The 22,887-nt window shown below is 38.2% G+C and overlaps 2 protein-coding genes across 5 annotated transcripts in view; both read left to right on the top strand.

Annotated features, from left to right (window-relative positions):
* Positions 1–258: 258 nt before the first annotated feature.
* Positions 259–12,547, top strand: LOC131956179 (microtubule-associated protein 9). Of its 4 annotated transcripts, none has more exons than XM_059320613.1 (12): positions 259–362; positions 4,853–5,106; positions 5,239–5,635; positions 7,812–7,915; positions 8,004–8,115; positions 8,700–9,476; positions 9,647–9,748; positions 9,903–10,128; positions 10,543–10,707; positions 10,869–11,014; positions 11,652–11,793; positions 11,911–12,547. In XM_059320613.1, exons 2-12 carry the CDS (start codon positions 4,956–4,958, stop codon positions 12,022–12,024), a joined length of 2,436 nt encoding a protein of 811 aa, XP_059176596.1. In that variant the 5' UTR covers positions 259–362; positions 4,853–4,955; the 3' UTR covers positions 12,025–12,547. The 4 variants fall into 4 exon arrangements, with proteins under 4 accessions (XP_059176596.1, XP_059176592.1, XP_059176586.1 ...); XM_059320609.1 differs by lacking the exon at positions 259–362 and adding an exon at positions 421–483; XM_059320603.1 differs by lacking the exon at positions 259–362 and adding an exon at positions 421–487.
* A 5,539-nt stretch (positions 12,548–18,086) lies between these two features.
* LOC131956209 (matrix metallopeptidase-21) overlaps positions 18,087–22,887 on the top strand; it is a 77,153-nt gene continuing 72,352 nt past the window's right edge. The window contains exon 1 of the mRNA XM_059320641.1: positions 18,087–18,442. The gene's annotated coding sequence lies outside the window, so the exon portion shown is untranslated. The remainder of the gene's footprint in view (positions 18,443–22,887) is intronic.

Here is a 22,887-nt window from a genome sequence, read left to right as displayed (position 1 = left end):
TAAATCGCTTTATGCTTGAACAAATATTTTTAGTTTTCTTTTATTTTCTACATTTATATTAATTTTCATACTTTTAGAGAGGCAAAGCTAACTAGATCTAAATGTTTCATCGCAAAAGTGAGGTTTTAAATTTTTAGATTAAATAGTGATCTCCAGGCCAAAAACTCTAAATCTATTAGCCCTATACATAGTATATTACAACAAAACAAATACATACTTCTTAATTTTTAAAGTTTAATAAACATTGGCATTTGAAATTAATTGTGTTAATAATCCAAAAATGTAAGCTTTTAACAATATAACTGAGTCCATCCTCAAATTTATAAAGCAAGTATTGAGCTGTTATAATATTTATATATCAGGTTTGTTCTCACAAATTACTTCATATTTTTTTGCCCAGTAACAAGTGTAAACATATTCTAGATCTTGATCTAGGAAATTATCGTCTGCTCAATTTTTTAGCAACAGAAATAGACTTCTGTAGTAAGTAAGTCTTCTAGATTCTAGCTAAATCTAGATCTAGATAGATCTAGAATCTAGATCTTGACCTAGAATTAGAGACTAACTTGAAACTTTTCTCGACTGATTGGATTCGAATTAAAAACAGAATGGAGGCGAGCGAGTTGACGAGATTCCGTCCCCAATGTTGTTGACATGGAATAAAAACGTGCTTTTTAGATTTAGACCGTAAAAAAAAATAAAAAATAAAAACTTAAGCTTAAAATTAATTTATAAATTTTATATTTTTAGAATAAATGCTATAAAAGTTGCAAATCCAGAGAACTTGAAAATAATTTGTTGAGTTTAAGGCTACATTTCTATTTATTTTCATCAAGCCTAAGTTATAACCGGATGTTTCACTTTCGTAAGACAAATATTGATTGGCTGTACAGTAACTTAGTGATCGATAACTATTTGTTTACAAAACTTTGCAGATCAAGTTTTTAAATAACAATGCAAATTTAAAACCCCATGACCTAGTTTTCTATTTTTAGCTTACAATGTGTACAATAAAATCAATGGCGGCCTATCCAATAGCAGGATGCCATTGTTTATGTCGCCATTATACGTGAAAACCAAATTGTTTTTGCTTTTTTTTAAAATTTTTATTTAGTTACCGAAAATATTATAAACATCAAATACATCCAATCTTTAGTAAAGTCCGAAAAAAACCAGATAGACAGGATTTTATAACCATATTAATTGTAACTACGCTGTGCATGATTTTTAAATGAATTTATACACCTCTCAAATACCTTTGAGACTTTTCTCGCTGGTGTCCATTAAAAAGAGCTGGTACTGGTGCTCAAGAAGAAGTCACCCAGGCTGTCAGGACTGCAGGAGTAATTTTGAAATTGAAATGTTGTAGGCCTAACTGTAATGGTTTAGGCTACTTCTTTACTTAGCTAGTCTTAGTAGATCTAGATCTAATTGTAAGAAGTAGCACACTTACAAATATTATTAAGATCTCGATCTAGACTAGATTTAGTAAATAGACTAATGACTAAATAGTAAGTAGTTGAGGTAATCTATCGTTTTAGGTACGTTAAATCGCCTGCAACTTGTAATGTGAAAAACAGGTGACTCCTTAAATTTTAATAATTATGTTACTCTAAAGTAACATTACCAGCCCCGGACACCCTTAGCCCGAAACGGAGACTCCTTTCTGGTTCGAGACACCTAATTTCGTTACTAATTGACATAGAATGAAAACCAAAGCATAGAAATACTCTCCATCCAAAGAAGAATAACAATATGTATTCCCTTTTTTTCCATTCGCAATATAACTTTTTACCACCACCCAATACTGATGCAGGGTGGTAGCATGCAAAACTATCGGCAAAAGTTTTACCATGACTGATTTACAGTAATTTTTTATGCAGACTTCAAACGAACCATGCGGGACACCACCACAATGTAAGCTCAACATATTGCTACCACCCCCACCAGTCTGGTGAGCTGTTTACAATCATATAGCCGGTTGAATTATTGATGGCTATTAGGGGCAGATAATTTAGTTTATAAATGATTTGAAACTAAGGGAAGGTAATAACTAGTTCTGCTTAATCTTTTCATTGTCGTCTGTAAACTTCTTTAGTTTATAACTATAAAAAAACAACCCAAAAACAATTATTGTTTCGCAAATTGTGTCTCGCTATTTACCTGTGATTTCGCAGGTATGTCTCACATTTTCTTGTCTTAGTTTCCCGCCTCACAATTTCCCAACATCCCTTAAATACAGCATTTTAACTAGTCTAATTTTAATTATTGGTGTCTCACAGCTTAGCTGAGAATGTTTGAGTGTTTTTTCAATTATGCATCTTAACATCTAGCAGTTGACATGAAAACAAGGGGGATGGTTGAACGTTTGAAAGGATCAACTGGGTGGGGGGTGAAGTGGAGGTATGCAGCAATAAAACATAACCAAAAACATACTGGTAACTTGTTTACGTAACCTATTTACTACATTTTAGTAGATCTAGATTTCTGGTTCTAAGGCTCAATGAATGAATCATAAAATGAAATCACGTTTTAAAAATGTATATATGTAAACTTTTCAAAAATATTCATCATCACGAGAAAAATGGCCCGTTGAGGAAGGATACACCGGGCGCTAGGTTGATAGTGCTGTCTCTTTTCTCTAAACTAAAAACCCCCACACACCCCACCCCCCCCCCCCCACACACCACACCCCCACCCACCCCCCACCACCACACACACCACCCCCCCCCACCCCCCACCCCCACCCACCCCACCCCACCCCCGAAAAAAACATGTCTACCGTCCCATTCAACGAAATATAATTATATACTTTTTCCAGTGTCCGCCCCCTCCCCGAAAATTCTACCCCCGCCTCCGAAAATTTCAAGTACCCCCACCCCTCTCCGGGGAGGAAAAAGTCTGAAAGAAACACTGGTGTCGCGCTTAGCCACTACCCGAAGAATTGCATTAAAGAAATTGCAAGAAAACCACTTTTTAGATTAGACACATTAATTAGGCGGTAATTTTATTATAGAGTATCGATGAAGAAATTTCTTTTGCGTTGGGGAGGGGGGGGGGGGGCTCAGACGTTCTTACGCGGGGGGTGGGGCTTCGCCCCTACCCGAAGAATTGTATGCAAGAAACTCTTCACGCAAACCATTTAGATTAGACAACATTTCCTTTTTATTATTCAATGTTTACGCGAGAATCAATGACGTCATATTAATGTGTGCACTCTCTGGTTTGAGATTATTTTCTACTCTATGCTAAATGTGACCGCGTCATACTTCGTTTTTCGAATTACTGTGCATGTTTTTATTTTGCTTGTGTTTTCTCTACAGCGTTCTTGTCAGATAGATAGATAGATAGATAGATAGATAGATAGATAGATAGATAGATAGATAGATAGATAGATAGACAGACAGCGAAACTATCCAGTGTCCGCCCCCTCCCCGAAAATTCTACCCCCGCCTCCGAAAATTTCAAGTACCCCCACCCCTCTCCGGGGAGGAAAAAGTCTGAAAGAAACACTGGTGTCGCGCTTAGCCACTACCCGAAGAATTGCATTAAAGAAATTGCAAGAAAACCACTTTTTAGATTAGACACATTAATTAGGCGGTAATTTTATTATAGAGTATCGATGAAGAAATTTCTTTTGCGTTGGGGAGGGGGGGGGGGGGGGGGCTCAGACGTTCTTACGCGGGGGGTGGGGCTTCGCCCCTACCCGAAGAATTGTATGCAAGAAACTCTTCACGCAAACCATTTAGATTAGACAACATTTCCTTTTTATTATTCAATGTTTACGCGAGAATCAATGACGTCATATTAATGTGTGCACTCTCTGGTTTGAGATTATTTTCTACTCTATGCTAAATGTGACCGCGTCATACTTCGTTTTTCGAATTACTGTGCATGTTTTTATTTTGCTTGTGTTTTCTCTACAGCGTTCTTGTCAGATAGATAGATAGATAGATAGATAGATAGATAGATAGATAGATAGATAGACAGACAGCGAAACTATTATTATAGATGATTGATTCAGTTTTGATCACTCAGTGTGTGTATTTTAGCAAAGTTTAACTAGGACAATTTATCAAAGATTGAGAAGTCATTGTTAAATTAATTTAACCCTCAAATCAATCTAACGCTTCTCCCATGGGACCGGTGTTATAGTAAACATTTGTCCAAGTAGAGTTTAAAATAGTTTATTAAGCTATATGTACACAATTAAAAAGTTCAACAGTTTTATTTAGGGAGTAAAATAGAAAAAGAAAAATTGTTTCAGTTCAATAGCATTAATTAATAATTATCTAGATCTGGTACTGCCAATCAATATTTGTCTTGATATAATTGACTTAATAAAATTAAGCTCTAAATCAGGGGTCACCAAACTACGGCCTGGATCTTTTAGTCCACGGAAAAAATGTTTTTTGTAGGTGGCTGAGGAAAAATGCCACCCCAATGCAGAGGCGTAGCGACCCTTCCCGGCGCCCGGGGGGACAAACTTTCAATTTGCACCCCCCCCTCAAACTTTTTATTTGCACCCCCCCCCCCTCAAAATTTTTATTTGCACCCCCTTCTCAAACTTTCAATTTGTTTTTCAAACCCATTTTGGCGCGCCCCCCCCCCCCTAAGGTTGGTGCCCGGGGACATATGCCTCCCCCCACCCCTTCGCTACGCCTCTGCCCCAATGAGATGCCTGGAAGAAACTCTGGCCCCCGAACTTATATTTGATAGTTAATGCGGCCCTCGGGCTGAAAAGTTTGGAGACCCCTGCTCTAAATCATAAATAAAAATTAAATCATGATTCATGGATAGTATAATTAGATGTAAAAAAACAACAAATGAAATGTATTAATGCATTCCCTAGGTTGTTGAAGCCAACTTCCAGCAATTGAACCATTATGGTAACTAGAACAGATGCTTAAACATTGATTCAATGTTCAAATTGATCACAATCATAATAAACTATAATGGATGATGATTTTATTCAGCGCCCACGAAAGCCCAGATCAAAAGATTCATTTCAGATGGAATTAAAGGCTAAAATAAAAGAAAGAAAAACTAAAGGGCTTGCAGCAGATGTTACAGACACTGATGAAGATGCTCTGGATTCCCCTAAAGGTAACTAATTGACATTAGTAATAAAATTCCTATATTTTTTTTTTTATTCTCCTTACTTAAAAATTAGTTCTAGAGGTAATTTTATAGCAAAATTAGTCTAATTCAAATTAGAATTTCACCATTGAATTACAGATGAATATTCAAGTTATAAGAATCGACCAGGGTCTGCTAAAAGAAGATTAGACCAGCCATCTGAATTTAGCAAAGGAATAGGTACAACAACAATGGGTTCAAGAGATCTTAAGAAACTCCTTGGTCACAAAAGCTTTGGCTCAGATGATGAAGATGAAGAAGTAGCTTCAACTTTTGGAAATACTGGAGGGAAAGGCTTATGGCAGCCCCCTGGACTAAAAACACCCTCCCCACAACAAGAATCAAAATTTTTACGCAAAAATCACAAAACTCCTAAAGAGCCATTGGTAGATTCTATTGGTGGTAGGAAGACACCATTAAATGAATCATTAACTAAGGAAGAAATTATTTTTGGCAGGAAAACACCCTCAGAAGGAAAAAAAAGTCCTAGTGATGGGTATGATGTTTTTCACTTGTAGTAAGGATCATTTTAGTATATTTATTAAGTGTATAGTTTAAAGAAGCTTAGCCATGCAAGTTTTAAGCTTTATGTAGAAGATGGTTGTGTATTTGTATCCTCTATGCTTTAAATACATGTCATTTAATGCCTTATGAGTTCATGAAGGAATAATTAATTTATTGCTGGCTGAAAACACTATTTGCAGTGAATTGATGTTTTAAGCTACATTTGCTTAATATGTATTAGATAAATGGAGCAACATATTAATCAAATTGAAAGAAAACCATTTTGAAAAAATATTATTTTAACCCTTAAAGCGCGCATGGCCACGATCGTGGCTTTGCTATAACAGAACGTATAACGCGTAAGGCCACGATCGTGGTTTCGTGTGTTTGCGGCCGTATTTTTCGTAAATACTCGGCAATTAGACCAGTAACCGTAAATACACGAATACTTCCGCCATTTCCGATTTCAAACATCGTGGTTTAGTGTTTGTACTGTGAAAGCTAAATTTGTTACAAATAAAATTGGACAGCGACTCAAGAGACAGTGAAGGTGACTCAAGAACATAATTGAGACTGATGATGACTTTGATAGCAGCGTTTTAGATGATTTGTATGGTAAGTGTTCGAATTTAATAAATACAAATACTTTCTCTTCAGCTTGGTGATGAATTTTAAAAATAAAGTGAAAGTAGATCTAGTGTCGGGAAAATTATTACATTATTTTATTTTTACTGTAAGGGTGTGGGTGCTTGAAGTGCCACGCCCACCTCTTTAGGTAGATACTGTTTCAAAATTTATGAATGAATATCTAGATCTCTATATTAAATATATCATTTAGGTAAACAAATGTAAATGAAGTCAATATAATTATTAAAAAATAAAATAATAGGCTCTAATTATAAATTTAAACTATTTTTCAGATTCAGAGGACAGGGAATCTCTTACAGCTGATGGACATTGGCAGCCTATTGTTGGAGAGGATTGTGGCCCTAGACCTATCCAGTTTACAGCAAATCCAGGACCCAAGCATAAACCAGCTGCTAATGCTAAGCCTGTTGAATACTTGGATCTGTTTTTATCATCAGAGCTTACCAATGTTATCATAGCTGAGACCAACTGCTACGCTAGCGAGTTCATCGAGAGCAACAAAGAGAAGTTATGACATCATTCCCTGATCAAGAGTCCACAAATGGACTCCACTCACCCTAGCTGAATTTAGGGCCTTTCATGCTGTGGTCCTGAACATGGGCTTAAATCAAAAGCCCAATTCCAATGCTTATTGGGACTCCTGCCACCATAGCCAAGAAACACCATGGTTCCCTGCACATTAAAAAAAAACTGTATGTACCTGGCTTAACGTCAAACCCTCAAATAGACAAATAAAGTATTCTTCTCTTTGTTAGGTAGAGCTGTGCTAAACAGCTATATCTTATACAAGCTGAACACTTCAGACAAGCCTGTGCTTTTTAGGTGCAATTTTATCATTTCTGTTTTGGAGAGCCTGTCCTCTAAATTCACACCAGAAAAAATTGTTCGTCGCAAACGGACAAGGGAGGAAATATCAACCACCAGAAATGGTGTTGAGTCCCCAGTGCCTTCTGCTTACAGTTATCCACTAGATGGCCATGATTTAGTGAAACTACAAGTGTGCAAAAAAAGACAGTGTGTTGCAGGTCATTCTGCAAGAGTCAGAAGTGGGTGGGAGTGTTCTGGTTGCAATGTTGGACTGTGTCCGGAATGCTTTGCCAAATACCATAGGACCCTATATTTACTACTAGTGTGTGATTTCTTATCAAGGATATAAATGTGCTGGTTTTGGTACTTTGTTTTTTAGATTGTGGTGTTTGTTTTTGAAAATTTATGTGTACTTTATTCAAGGAATTAAAATTATTTACGAAGGTAAAAAAATGGTTTGTATTTCATTTTTCTTAAATTTTTACTATTGTGTTTTTCTGTTAATAGTTAATGTGTTTTCATATTCTTTATTATTTAAGCTTTCCATTAATGTATGGGTTCATAGGTCTATAATGTATAGATCACACTTTAAAATGGTAATATTACAAGGGGGTATCAAAATTTGTAAACATTGCCATTTTGATCCCATTTTTTAATGCACTTCCTGAATACCAGCTGAGCGCTTTAAGGGTTAATATTCTATCATAAACAAGGCTGTTCCAGCGTCTTAATGGAAGTGATGGAGTAACTGATAAACAGTGGCATCCTCCAAATTTTCGTAATGTCTCCCCTAACTCATCAGTGGAACCCAATAAAGGTGAGTTTTTTTATATTTTTGTACACCAAAAAGTACATCAGCCATTTCTAAAGAAACTTACATAATATTATTATGTCATTTACCCTAGGATCTCATGGTGTCACTCCAGTAGACTCTATGCTTGATACCATCTCTGAAACTCCAAGGGAAAAGATGACACCCAGAATTCAGAGAGGACAGAAGACTGACACCTCTCCGAGGTTTGGCATTTATTTGGAACAACTTTGTTTTTTAGTTTCTTTATAGTAGTAATGGATTGTCTTGACACTTAAGGATACGGGCCTAAAGGTTGTTTTTATCCCAAATGGTCAGGAAAATGGTCTAAGTTATGTATGAGGTTAAATACCTATCTAAAATAATTTTACTACTGGTAAATAAAAATAAAATTTATCTCAGAAAAAATGTAAACAATATGCAACTTTTAATATTATTTCAAATTAGAAAAAGTATTTTAAATGCTAAAAAAAAAAATTCCACCAAAATATGAAAACTATGTTAATTTTTAAAATTATTTCCTGCTTCTGTTGGTAGATAAAAAATACTGTACACACTGGACTATATCACAATAGAAAATTCTCAGGCAAAAGCATGAGACTGGACTGTAAAGGGATAAATATGAACAGTGGCTATTTTAGTCATAAATTGAAACAATGCCAATGTACCATCATTTATTTACATAAAGTGTTCAAGTACCATTATTTATATGTATAAAAATGTCAAAGTACTATCATTTATATTAATAAAATTGTCAAGTTACCATCATTATTTTATTATTTTTTGCTAGATCCACATACATTGATGAAAAACCCAAGCCAACAGCTAGAAACAAAGAACTTAACCGGACATCTCCTTCTTTGGATATTTCAAGAAATGAAAAAAGAAGCACGCCTACATCTAGTGTAGGAAGAACATCACCAGCATATTTGGATCTTTTTGGTCACAGTAGAACTTCAGGCAAAGAAGAGTTAGAGTCTTATATGTCAGATAAGAAGCTGAACAAAGACAAAAACTCCTTTTCTAGACAATCAACTAGTTCCAGTCCCACTAGAGAATCTAAACGAGAGCAGATCAGAAGTAAAAGCCCAGAATCTACCAGTAAGTCAGTGCTGGAAGAGAGGAAAACTCCAAACTCTTTTAGAAAAGATTTTACAGGCAGAAAAACACCAACAGAATCCAAGTCTGAGCTCAAAAACAGAAAATCTCCAATGGATAAAAAATATGAAGAAGAAAAAAAATCCCCTGAAACTCCATCCCTGTTAGATTTGATGACAGGAACAGACACATCTGTTGAACCTAAACCCTCTGCCCGGAGCAGAAAGTCTAAATTTTCAGACCAACAAGAAGACAGAGAAGAAAAAAAAAGCATGAAAAGCAGTATTTCCAGAGATGGATCTATTGAAGATAAAATGTCATCAAAATTACCTAGTAAATCAAATAATGACCTAAGGAAGATTCCCTCTGTTATCTCCCCATTAAAGTACAAACAGCCAAATCCAGAAGAAACCAGTTCCATTTGTGAGGAGATTCCTCCAGATCCTAACAAGCATGTGTCAAAAGCTGTGTGAGTACTACACTGCTAAAAATGTTTATATACTTTTTATGATGCTAGTATAATAGATTACAACATAAGTTTATGAGTGTTTTTATTAAATTTTTGCAGAGAAAACAATTTACTATTATGTGATAAAAACCTCTCAAATGTTAACATTATTTTACCTTATTCTTTAATAGGTCAGAAAAAATGTCAACAGACCGAGAAAAAACAGAAAGTTTTATAGACACTGTTGCTGGTGCTCAAACCATGCAATACATTTCCCCTGCTAAGAAAATTAGGTAAGTACAATTAGTTTTATTAGCAGAGCCAGTTTTATTGTATACATGTTTTTCTACATAAAACAAGTCATTGTACATTGTGTATGCAAATGTTTTCTTGCATTGTTAAACTTAAAGCAAGTTGTTTTGATATTGGGTATACAACATTTAATAGGCCAGTTACAGCTGGTGCCAAAGTAGAACATAGGCCCAAACCACGGTATGGCTTGCTACCCGGGCAGACCATTAAACAGAGTCCAGAAGAGCGCCAATTCAGCAGCACTAGTGACATACGAGAGGCTATATATCTAGAATGGTATCAAGAGCATTTAAAGTCTGCAAGAAAAAAGAAAAAGGAAGAGGAAATGAAAGCTAAGGAAGAGGAAGAGAAAAAGAAAAAGGTTTTTTATATTTATTTTTATTATTATAGGCTTATAGATATAAATATTACTATTACTGTTGTTACTGTTAGAACCTTTGTCTGTATGGGGAAAACTGAAATTTATCAAGTTGATTTACAAGTGGTCAAAACTGTACTTCTATTTACATTTTTTTACAAATCCATATGCCTAAGGTAATCCTGAACCAAATTCTAAGAGTAAGATAAGTAATTTGGTTACAGATAACCATACTTAGCCATTTATTAAAACAAAATCTCAATAAAATATCCAAATACATTTTCTAGTGTTTCTTATGGGAATTTTTTATTTAATTTTGATCAAGCCTTCCATTAAATTTTTTTTCCAAGACTGAATTTAATATCTAATTATGTTAGTAATGTTTTTAATGTTTCTTAAAATGTTTAAACACTCTAGGAGAAAGAAGAAAAAGATCTGAATGCTCTGAAATCCTACCAATCCTGGATGGAAAACAAGAAAGAGGCTATTCTTTCAGAAAAAGCAAAAAAGGAAAAAGAAGAGATGAAAAAAAAAGAAAAAGAAAGGCTTGACAATGAACAGAAAAAAGAAGAAGCACAGAAGGTAATATAATAGAGTTAATGTAATCTAACTAAAAATGTGATGTCAAATGAAAATTTCAGGATGTTAATTTTAAGATAAAACCATTATTATCTGTTATATTTTTCTCAAACACTGAAATAAATTAAAGTATTAATTAACCCATGTACACATACATCCCACAGTCATTTGAATCTTGGAAAAAGAAAAAAGATGTAGTCATAAAGAAAGATATCAAAGTAAAGCTAAAGGAAAAGCAAAAAGAAGAAGAAGAAATGAAACAAACCAAACGTGAAAAAGAAAAGGATAACCTATCTGCTTTTAACAAATGGTAAAGCTGTTTTACATATTAATTTGGCTATTAAGACAATTTTCTCTGGAGTAAAATTTCAAATCACTAGTCTTTTCCTTTTTGTTCTTTGTGGAGCACATGGTTTCTGTCATAGCTATCCTCTCTCCACTGTCTCCCTGCCACTCTTTTCAACTTTTCCCAACTCCTTCTTATCCTTTTGGCCTCCTCCGTTACACTATGTTGCCATGCCTTCTTTGGCTTGCGTTTTTTGACCTGGGGGCTCTATTTCAAGGCCTGTATTAGCAGTACTTTTTTTTTAAGTGTGTGCCCAAAGCCATAGAATTTCCTTTCCATCATTTGCCTTTCTATTGTTTCCAATCGACACATCTCCCATAATTTTGCATTGTCTATTTTGACCTGCAATATCAATATTAATATAGGCTACTTGTTTGTAAATTATGAAAAAGGTTGGTTGATTTTGTTAAAAAATGAAAAAACTTTAAAGTGCAGAACATACATTGGCTTGGAGCTTCATTTGGGGCTTCATTAGTTTATGGCTCTTTAGTTAACCAGGATTATGGCAATATAGAAAAAATAATATATGCCTAATTAAGTAAAACTATTTGTATTAAGCTTAGCAGTAACATTTTATTTTTGAATGTTTTAACCTAACAAGGAAAAAGAAAAAAGATGAAGCATTGATTGAAGGAATAAAAAAGAAGAAACTTAGTAAAGAAGATGAAGAGAAAGAGATCAAAGAACTACAAGAAAAAGAAAAAAAAGCTAGTGAACTGTATGAAGAATGGCTGGCTAAAAAGGTTGATATTTTATTCTTTAATAAATAAGAAACAGTTTTTTTGGCCAAGCTACATGTATGTTTTAATCCTTGAGATACTGCTAGCAATGATATACTGGGTTTGTTTGTTTTCTTCTAGGAGGAAAAGGCCAACCTGGAAAAGAAAAAGGCAAAGCAGAAAATGCAAAGTGACCAAGATAACTATCAACCTGCATGGTTCCCAGCCAGCCGGACTATTCCCTTTGGGAGATGATGCATAAGTCAGAAGGGAGCTGCAATTATATTATAGTGCATCATTGGGAATACATTTCCAGGGTAGTTGCATCTTTTAACATTGATATCATCAATCTCTAGGATGTGACCAAGAGGTGACAAATTTCACTAGAAGGTGACTTAGTTGGTGACTAATTCCTCTAGAATGTGACTAATTTGGTTACCTATTTTTCTAGAATGATGATATATTTCTAATCTAATTATGCTGGTGCCATATTTCTCTGTAATATGATGGTGATGACATAATTTGTATTGTTATTCTAAGAAAGCTTAACTGACTGTGATGTTCTAAAATTATATTCTATTTTTTCAGTTAAAATACACTTTTAATAAATAAATTCAAGCACATCATTTATTTTAATTGTATACATCTTATTCATATGCTTTCGCTTTTCTTTCCTTCAATGTAATTATATATTTTAATGATATTTCATATATCATTCATGTCTTGATAATTGTGTATTTTTTTGCCTTAGTAGTCATTAAACAAGTGATCAAAGTTATACTTTGTGTTAATATATAAATATAAATACAGCTTTAGCTATAGTGAGCTTCAACTGAATATATTTATGTGTTTATAACAGATAAGAGTTGTACGATTCTTCTTTTTTTGGTAGGTGTAACTGAGTTTTTACAAATTGTGTTCTTAGTTTTAAAGTTTGGTTTTCATGTTTAATCATTTGTTGAGTTGATTTCATTGAGGTTTTGAATACTTGTTTGTTATTTTGTTACAGTTTTGACACTCCAAAATGCTTTGAGTAGTTCTGCACTTCTAGTTATTTTGCGATAAAGCAGAAAATATATGAAGGTTGTTGTAGGAAATCAAGCAGATCTAAATGATTTTAATCATTTCTGATTATTAATTCATGTTCACATTAATGAATGATAGTGGCGTTTTATAAGAAAGTTATTAAAATTATTACATTTTCTTTAGTACACCCTTTATAATGTAAAATTAGAAATGTTATAAAATTAACTTTTTTCTATGAATCATATTTAGTATTTAGGGTCATGGTTAAGAAACCTATATTTTAACTATTATTAACATTCATAGTTAGTTTACTTGTTACTTGTGTGACATTGAAATACAAGCTGGGAACAGACAGCTGTTTGCAGACTTGTACTTGATCAAATGATAGCATATTTAATTCAATTAAAATTCATCGTGCACAATGTGTTGCGTAAGCTTTAGCATTTCTGCTTGTTTAATTTGTTAGGATTTTTTTCATCAGGAAGCCATTTAGACAACTAAAAGGGGCATAATCCAATTGGTTATTAGAACTTTTTATACTTACAGAGTGCTACTTCCCTTTCTAAAAGGAATAATTTTAATTCAACACATTTTGACCATACGTTAGAATTCAACGGTTACGCTCAACACACAGCCTTTAGTGAACATTTAACAATGTTCAACCGCTAGCCAGATGCGTAGCGAGGGAGGGGGGGTGGGTGGGGGGCGAGGGGGACATATGTCCCCGGGCGCCGACCTTAAGGGGCTCCCAAAATGGGTTGTAAAAACAAATTGAAAGTTTTAGGGGGGGGGGGGGGTGCAAATCGAAAGATTTAGGGGAAGTGCATCGAAAGTTTGTCGCCGGGCGCCGTGGAGGGTCGCTACGCCTCTGCCGCTAGCTAACAGGCTAGTTTGATTTTCTGATTTAACGGTGGAACTGGGCATGGAGGGGGAGGCGTGGCACACATAATTTTATTTGAAATATTGCGATAAGCTGTATTTTAAAAACATGTTATTTCTTATCAAACGCGGATGATAACGTTTAAATGTAGGCCTTTATGTATCGATCGAATTAAAAGTTAGAGCAAAGTTTTAAAAATATTAAGCTGGGGGCAATCTCTTGTAGGAATCCACAGTGCACCTCCAGTGTGAACCCCGCTGACGTGTTATTGCTGGCGTGGGCAAGTGGAACACTAAGGAGGAGGGACCCTTTCTATTAAGGTGTATTGAAACTAGGCAATGTATTATTAACTGTTTTAAACATATCGTCATAACCAAGCTTTTCAAATAAACCGCTGGTAAAAGAATATTTTTTGTAATAAGATAGCTATTGACACAAGGTGTGTCGATTTTATGGTAAAACATGTCTACTGTCGGTTTAATTCATTGAAATCGGAGAGTTTATTTGGAAGACACGATTGGTGGATCCCGCATTTCCTTATGAATGGAGCCGCTTATATATATATAGATACTTTTAATATTTTCAGACTAAGAGGAGTGAGAGAATATTTATAAATATTTAGGAATTCGTAACGTAAACAGATTCGCGTTACTTCAGGTTCGAGTTCCATCCAAAATAAATTTAATTTTCCTAATTTGAACACAGCATGCTGCTCCTAGTTTAAACTGTTTACTTTCTTCATCTAACCCAAAACGTAGTTGTGGACGCGCCCGTTACTACTATAATACCCAGCACCTGTTGCAAAGTACCTGGTTTACCTAACAGGTACCATGGTCACTCTGGATGATCTCTGTGTGACTTGTCCATACTAAGCGTGTCAATGACTAGAAACCCACCCCTACACTAATAGACCAGTCCCCCTGAAATGACGAGACAACTACCCTGTACCTAGGGCTCACTTGACCAGTCCCCCAGAAATGACGAGACAACTACCCTGTACCTAGGGCTCACTTGACCAGTCGCCCTGAAATGACGAGACAACTACCCTGTACCTAGGGCTCACTTGACCAGTCGCCCTGAAATGACGAGACAACTACCCTGTACCTAGGGCTCACTTGACCAGTCGCTCTGAAATGACGAGACAACTACCCTGTACCTAGGGCTCACTTGACCAGTCGCCCTGAAATGACGAGACAACTACCCTGTACCTAGGGCTCACTTGACCAGACGCCCTGAAATGACGAGACAACTACCCTGTACCTAGGGCTCACTTGACCAGTCGCCCTGAAATAACGAGACAACTACCCTGTACCTAGGGCTCACTTGACCAGTCCCCCTGAAATGACGAGACAACTACCCTGTACCTAGGGCTCACTTGACCAGTCCCCCTGAAATGACGAGACAACTACCCTGTACCTAGGGCTCACTTGACCAGTCGCCCTGAAATGACGAGACAACTACCCTGTACCTAGGGCTCACTTGACCAGTCGCCCTGAAATGACGAGACAACTACCCTGTACCTAGGGCTCACTTGACCAGTCGCTCTGAAATGACGAGACAACTACCCTGTACCTAGGGCTCACTTGACCAGTCCCCCTGAAATGACGAGACAACTACCCTGTACCTAGGGCTCACTTGACCAGTCGCCCTGAAATAACGAGACAACAACCCTGTACCTAGGGCTCACTTGACCAGTCCCCCTGAAATGACGAGACAACTACCCTGTACCTAGGGCTCACTTGACCAGTCGCCCTGAAATGACGAGACAACTACCCTGTACCTAGGGCTCACTTGACCAGTCGCCCTGAAATAACGAGACAACTACCCTGTACCTAGGGCTCACTTGACCAGTCCCCCTGAAATGACGAGACAACTACCCTGTACCTAGGGCTCACTTGACCAGACGCCCTGAAATAACGAGACAACTACCCTGTACCTAGGGCTCACTTGACCAGTCCCCCTGAAATGACGAGACAACTACCCTGTACCTAGGGCTCACTTGACCAGACGCCCTGAAATGACGAGACAACTACCCTGTACCTAGGGCTCACTTGACCAGTCGCCCTGAAATAACGAGACAACTACCCTGTACCTAGGGCTCACTTGACCAGTCCCCCTGAAATGACGAGACAACTACCCTGTACCTAGGGCTCACTTGACCAGTCGCCCTGAAATGACGAGACAACTACCCTGTACCTAGGGCTCACTTGACCAGTCCCCCTGAAATGACGAGACAACTACCCTGTACCTAGGGCTCACTTGACCAGTCGCCCTGAAATGACGAGACAACTACCCTGTACCTAGGGCTCACTTGACCAGTCCCCCTGAAATGACGAGACAACTACCCTGTACCTAGGGCTCACTTGACCAGTCGCCCTGAAATGACGAGACAACTACCCTGTACCTAGGGCTCACTTGACCAGTCCCCCTGAAATGACGAGACAGCTACCCTGTACCTAGGGCTCACTTGACCAGTCGCCCTGAAATGACGAGACAACTACCCTGTACCTAGGGCTCACTTGACCAGTCGCCCTGAAATGACGAGACAACTACCCTGTACCTAGGGCTCACTTGACCAGTCCCCCTGAAATGACGAGACAGCTACCCTGTACCTAGGGCTCACTTGACCAGTCGCCCTGAAATAACGAGACAACTACCCTGTACCTAGGGCTCACTTGACCAGTCCCCCTGAAATGACGAGACAACTACCCTGTACTGACGGCTCACTTGACCAGTCGCCCTGAAATGACGAGACAACTACCCTGTACCTAAGGCTCACTTGACCAGTCGCCCTGAAATGACGAGACAACTACCCTGTACCTAAGGCTCACTTGACCAGTCGCCCTGACATGACGAGACAACTACCCTGTACTGACGGCTCACTTGACCAGTTGACCTGAAGTTGGCAATGTTTCACATATATAATGTAAAGCACGTTGTACTAAAACAAAATTACCAATAAAATACTTTCTCTGCAGACAGTTGGTTCATATTTCACCCGGCCAACCCTTACTTCACAAACACGTACAGATTAGGCTCAAAACAAAGCAACTTTCATAAAGTCAATGTATATTCGCCTAATGGTTTGTGAGAGCAGACCTCTTAGTTTAGTCTGTGAGCTGGTGTTTCTTCGGCTTTTAATTTTATGACAACAAAGCTACCTGCAAAATTTAGTCACCCCATATCCACGACCATTGTAATTACAGAAGCCATAATTTGGACCTCGACCACAGCTGTTATTATTGTATTCAACCTTCTTGCTAAAGCTTACTTTCCCGTGACGCTCACAATTGGATCCAAATAAGTTTGTTCGTTGTGACTATGGTTTCCAGATATCGCCCATTTTGTTCTGGGATTTTTACTTTTCCTATACGGAATATAATTTTAAAAATGGAAGTAAACCCCCTCTCCCCTTCTGTATTTGTGTGTGAACACAAAAACGTTCAGTTAGGTTGACAAGATTCCATTTGTACGTATTAACTATTATATCCCATTTGTTGTTTTCTTTCAACTTATGAGATTTTCCCGTTTCTCTAAAGCCGATTACTGTTTGAGTTAGGTAGAAGAAATTGCGTCTATAATTAGGCTATAAGACCCTATACTTAGGATACTTTTAATTTTTGAGTGACGTCCGACATCCGGAGGTGGCACTTAACTCTATAACCGGTTTCTAAATTACCGATAACCTGAGTACCGTTTTAGTTAGGTGGACGACATTTTTAAAATAAGTATTAGCTCCCTTTTTCTTAGATTTCTATAAATTTTTGAACGATTTCCGGTAAGCGTAAGGGGCACTTTATTTATAATTTATCAAAAACCTTCAGAATTTAATTAATTTTACTATTATTACTTATCTTAAGGCACATGCTAAGAACTTTTTTGCTACAAACCTCTATATTTCTATAGCCCAATTTCGCTAGAAGTGCCATCCCAACCTTAGTCTTGTATAAGAATATACGAGAGGGTATAGGGGAGCTCACTCTCGCTTTATTTTTCTAAACTGCCGGTGTTTATCATCATCAGCAGATGAACAGTGTTTAGTAGTTGTAAACACTTCTATTCTCACATATTGTATAGTGCCTTTGATGGATGCTGTATGATTATCTCTACAAACAGGTCGCGGTACAAGTAAACAAATACTTTCGACTTTACAAAAGGTTCTTCACGCTCCATATAGCTCTCAATTGCGTCTTGGACGTACTTATAAATGCTTACCTCTAAATAGGTAGCCTGTTTGTTTGGCTGATGTGCAGCGGATGTTGCAGCTATTTAATACAGTTTAAAGCCAGACTTGGAAAATATTTATTTCAGTAATGGAACTCATACAGAATTTTCAAGTTTTCTCCTAAATGACATCGCTATAAGACATTTGGTATTTTTTTTCTTTTTCCTCCTACTACATAGGTTCCTGAATCAGTCCTGCAAAACCTTGGTACCTACCACATTTCAAGTACAATCAATGGTTGTACTGACCACCCATTCTAGGGCTGTACCATGTGTAGAATATTGACCAAAACTTGTGTTGACCAAGTACTAAGAGTCCATTAGCCTGATAGCAGAGGTCCGAATTATTGATCACTGGACACGTCTGGCATCATCACTTCCCCGCGTCTTGTATCAGCCCGCCCTAACCCTGCCCAACACCGACCCACGGGTGAATACAGAATGCGCAAATCGGCCAGCACCCCCCTCCTCACTTGGGCATGTCCACACTAAGCTGAAGTACAGACAAGTCATACTTGAACAGTCCAACAGAGCGGCAGCCGTGTAAGTATTCACTCATCGTGTATTCAAATACAAAGATTAAGATAATTTTTTTTTATAAATAGCCTTATCATCGGGTATGTTATTTTTTTATTCAAATACTACAATGCTTAAAGAATTTTCATAAAGCGTCGACCTGTTTTACTTGGTTTGTTAGACAATTATTTCGATTAGCACAGAAACGAAAAGTTGACCAGCTAATGTTCAAATTTTATGTTACTGTCTGGAGGTCCAGCGCTCATAGTCAAGATGGTAAGATGGTTGTTTTCATTAAATAATATTTATGTAACTCTACAGCCAGAGATAGCGTCACATTCTCATCATAAATTTGAAAATACTATGCTTTCTAATTTTTTTATAAATAGAAATAATAGCTACCAGATCTATACTAGTGTATAATTTATAAACATACATCTTCTATAGTTACAATACTACTTGTCAGTGCACGCGTCTCCGCACGCACTGGCCCAATGAATTAATAATGATCAAGTTTTAGTGCATCTATGCTTCTCCCTACTCTCTCACTATTAAACTTTTAAACTCGTAAATAAAAATTAGAAAAAAAAGAAGAACGTTGATTGAAGATCGTTAGTTCAGCCTATTGACTACTTCGTTTCTTTCATCTTGCCATTTCACTTTAAGATTCACGTTTGCATTAAGCCATTAGATAGACAAAAACCCATTTCACTTTACGATTATCGTTTAGATTAAGCCATTAGATAGACAAAAACCCATTTCACTTTACGATTATCGTTTAGATTAAGTCATTAGATAGACAAAAACCCATTTCACTTTACGATTATCGTTTAGATTAAGCCATTAGATAGACAAAAACCATTTCACTTTACTATTCACGTTTAGATTAAGCCATTAGATAGACAAATACCCATTTCACTTTACGATTCACGTTTAGATTTCAGCAAATAGTAATATGTTTGAAAAGCATGTGCTGGATGCCCCCATCATATTCACTTATTTTACCCTGAACTTAAACCCCTGTAACAGGCGTGTTATTATTTGAGTCGAAGTGTTTAATAGAGATCTGTACCAATTGGCCGCTGTCTTGGAAATAGTTGCCGTCTCATACCAGTCGTCCTATTATTTCTTGTTCTACTTTATCCTCCAATTAACCAAATGCCCCATGTAACATCTAATTGCCAGTTCAAAGTGCCTTTTAAACAGCAAAATAAATCATAGAGAGAAAAAGGGGGAACTAGAAGTAGTTTATTATATTGATTGTCTCAAATCACCCAAACTTACATATAGGCGGTGTTTCTAAAAAGAATCTGATTCGTTTAAGAAATTGGGATCTCTCAACAGTGACTAATCAATGCTCCACGGTGGACATTCTAGAAACATCCAACCTCTCCCCTAGCCGGAATTTCCCAATGAGGAGCCGGGCTATTGCCGGTTGTTTACACGTCCCGGACTACGACTGGCTTGTCTCCACCGTCAGGTCATTATTTCTCTCAGAGCTACACAATGCGAGTAGCCTTCGTTAACAAATAACGTACTACAAATGGCTGCCCCTCTCCCTACCCCCCCCCCCCTCCTTAGGGATTGGTGAAATGGATGTCTAGACATCTCTATTGATCGTCTGTTCGTTCGTTTGCTCTCTCTACGACGGCGTCTGCCCAAACGTTGTTGTCACGTAGTTTATTGAACCCCCTCTCCCCTCTCGCCCAATCAACTTAACTGGTGATTGTAAAACTCCATCGCTCACCCCTTCTTCTTTCTTCTTGTACTCTTATTTCAAGGTGTCGAAGGTCAAACCTAATCGCTAAAGGCTTTTAGTTGCCGCGGTAACTGAACGATACAGTCAGTTTCTCACAAATCAAAAAACGTTTGCGAACTGCACAGAACTAGAAAACACACCCGTCGTAACAACGATCAATGAAAACATGAAAGATGAAGATAAACGAGTTCATTGTTGTAATAAGTGGACCTTCTGTAGCGGGCCTTTTTTTCTGTAGAGAGCTCTTGTAAATTCCGTTGATGTAATCGCTGAAAGTCGGGCTGGCCGCGTTACAAGACAGATTTTAATAATCACTGCACTCATAATAGAAATCACTCACATGTTTACAAACATCAGAACCTTCTGTACATTGTTAACTACATCAAAATACATTGATTTTCTCCTATGTAGTTACTTTTGAAAGCCAGTTTCGAGATGGTTATCAACATTTAAATAGTAGAATGGAAGTGCTTCTAGTTTTAACCTTGACATTTGTTTAAGAGTATGTGAGAGAGTTCTTACATCGATTTATGACCATGTAAAACAAAAATTAGCACTTACCTAACATAGAACATTAACATAGAACAATTAGTCCGGGTTAATACTTGCTAACCCTAATAGAAATCACAACTTAAAAGGCAATATCATTGGGTAAAACAGTGAGAGACAGCTAGTCGCTTCATTTGCTAAAATAAGTTTTCCTTTGATCCATCTAGTCTTCAGCAAAATCTGCAAGTTTTCTGTTTTCTCTTGTAAAATTGTCGCTACCTAACATTATATTCCACCATTATGCTAAATCAGCATGTATTTTAAGTCTCTCCCACCTCCCACACCACTTAAAAGTCTGTTAAACTCCTACAGATTAGTCTTTCTTACACCACATATAACTCTGTCCCACCCCCAAGTTAAGTCTGTTCCACCTCAAATGTAAGTCTGCCCCACCCCAAATGTAAGTCTGCTCCACCCCAAATGTAAGTCTGTCCCACCCCAAATGTAAGTCTGTCCCACCTCAAATGTAAGTCTGTCCCACCCCAAATGTAAGTCTGCCCCACCCCAAATGTAAGTCTGCTCCACCCCAAATGTAAGTCTGCCCCACCCCAAATGTAGGTCTGCCCCACCCCAAATGTAAGTCTGCCCCACCCCAAATGTAAGTCTGCCCCACCCCAAATAAAGTCGGCCCCATTGCAAAATTAAGTCACACCCAACCATTGGGGTTAGGAAGTGAGACAGTTACCTGACGTTGGGAGTGAGACAGTTACCTTACGTTGGAAGTGAGACAGTTACCTGACGTTTGGGTGAGACAGTTACCTGACGTTGGGAGTGAGACAGTTACCTGACGTTGGGAGTAAGACAGTTACCTGACGTTGGGGTGAGAGTTACCTGACGTTGGGAGTGAGACAGTTACCTGACGTTGGGAGTGAGACAGTTACCTGACGTTGGGAGTGAGACAGTTAGCTGACGTTGGGAGTGAGACAGTTACCTGACGTTTGGGTAAGACAGTTACCTGACGTTGGGAGTGAGACAGTTAGCTGACGTTGGGAGTGAGACAGTTACCTGACGTTGGGAGTGAGACAGTTACCTGACGTTGGGAGTGAGACAGTTACCTGACGTTGGGAGTGAGACAGTTACCTGACGTTGGGGTGAGACAGTTACCTGACGTTGGGAGTGAGACAGTTACCTGACGTTGGGAGTGAGACAGTTACCTGACGTTGGGAGTGAGACAGTTACCTGACGTTGGGGGTGAGACAGTTACCTTACGTTGGGGTGAGACAGTTACCTGACGTTGGGAGTGAGACAGTTACCTGACGTTGGGAGTGAGACAGTTACCTTACGTTGGGGTGAGACAGTTACCTGACGTTGGGAGTGAGACAGTTACCTGACGTTGGGAGTGAGACAGTTACCTTACGTTGGGGTGAGACAGTTACCTGACGTTGGGAGTGAGACAGTTACCTGACGTTGGGTGAGACAGTTACCTGACGTTGGGTGAGACAGTTACCTGACGTTGGGAGTGAGACAGTTACCTTACGTTGGGAGTGAGACAGTTAGCTGACGTTGGGAGTGAGACAGTTAGCTGACGTTGGGTGAGACAGTTAGCTGACGTTGGGAGTGAGACAGTTACCTGACGTTGGGTGAGACAGTTACCTGACGTTGGGAGTGAGACAGTTACCTGACGTTGGGAGTGAGACAGTTACCTTACGTTGGGGTGAGACAGTTACCTGACGTTGGGAGTGAGACAGTTAGCTGACGTTGGGTGAGACAGTTAGCTGACGTTGGGAGTGAGACAGTTACCTGACGTTGGGAGTGAGACAGTTACCTGACGTTGGGAGTGAGACAGTTACCTGACGTTGGGTGAGACAGTTACCTGACGTTGGGTGAGACAGTTACCTGACGTTGGGAGTGAGACAGTTACCTGACGTTGGGAGTGAGACAGTTACCTGACGTTGGGGTGAGACAGTTACCTGACGTTGGGAGTGAGACAGTTACCTGACGTTGGGAGTGAGACAGTTACCTGACGTTGGGGGTGAGACAGTTACCTTACGTTGGGGTGAGACAGTTACCTTACGTTGGGGTGAGACAGTTACCTGACGTTGGGAGTGAGACAGTTACCTGACGTTGGGAGTGAGACAGTTACCTTACGTTGGGGTGAGACAGTTACCTGACGTTGGGAGTGAGACAGTTACCTGACGTTGGGAGTGAGACAGTTACCTTACGT

Source organism: Physella acuta, unplaced genomic scaffold, assembly GCF_028476545.2.
Source record: "Physella acuta isolate Inbredline_101_S28 unplaced genomic scaffold, ASM2847654v3 ptg000079l, whole genome shotgun sequence".
In the NCBI taxonomy this organism is placed as follows: domain Eukaryota; kingdom Metazoa; phylum Mollusca; class Gastropoda; family Physidae; genus Physella; species Physella acuta.
The sequence above is the reverse complement of the archived record's forward strand: the minus strand, read 5'-3'. Positions and strand labels throughout refer to the sequence as shown.

What these genes read in the sequence shown, in the direction of transcription:
- LOC131956179 (XM_059320613.1), top strand. Translation starts at nt 4,956, where the DNA reads ATGGATGATGATTTTATTCAGCGCCCACGAAAGCCCAGATCAAAAGAT. An exon ending in AAAAAAAGTCCTAGTGATGG is followed by an intron (nt 5,636 to 7,811) that starts GTATGATGTTTT and finishes ATCATAAACAAG; the next exon opens with GCTGTTCCAGCGTCTTAATG. An exon ending in AGGAAGAGAAAAAGAAAAAG is followed by an intron (nt 10,129 to 10,542) that starts GTTTTTTATATT and finishes TAAACACTCTAG; the next exon opens with GAGAAAGAAGAAAAAGATCT.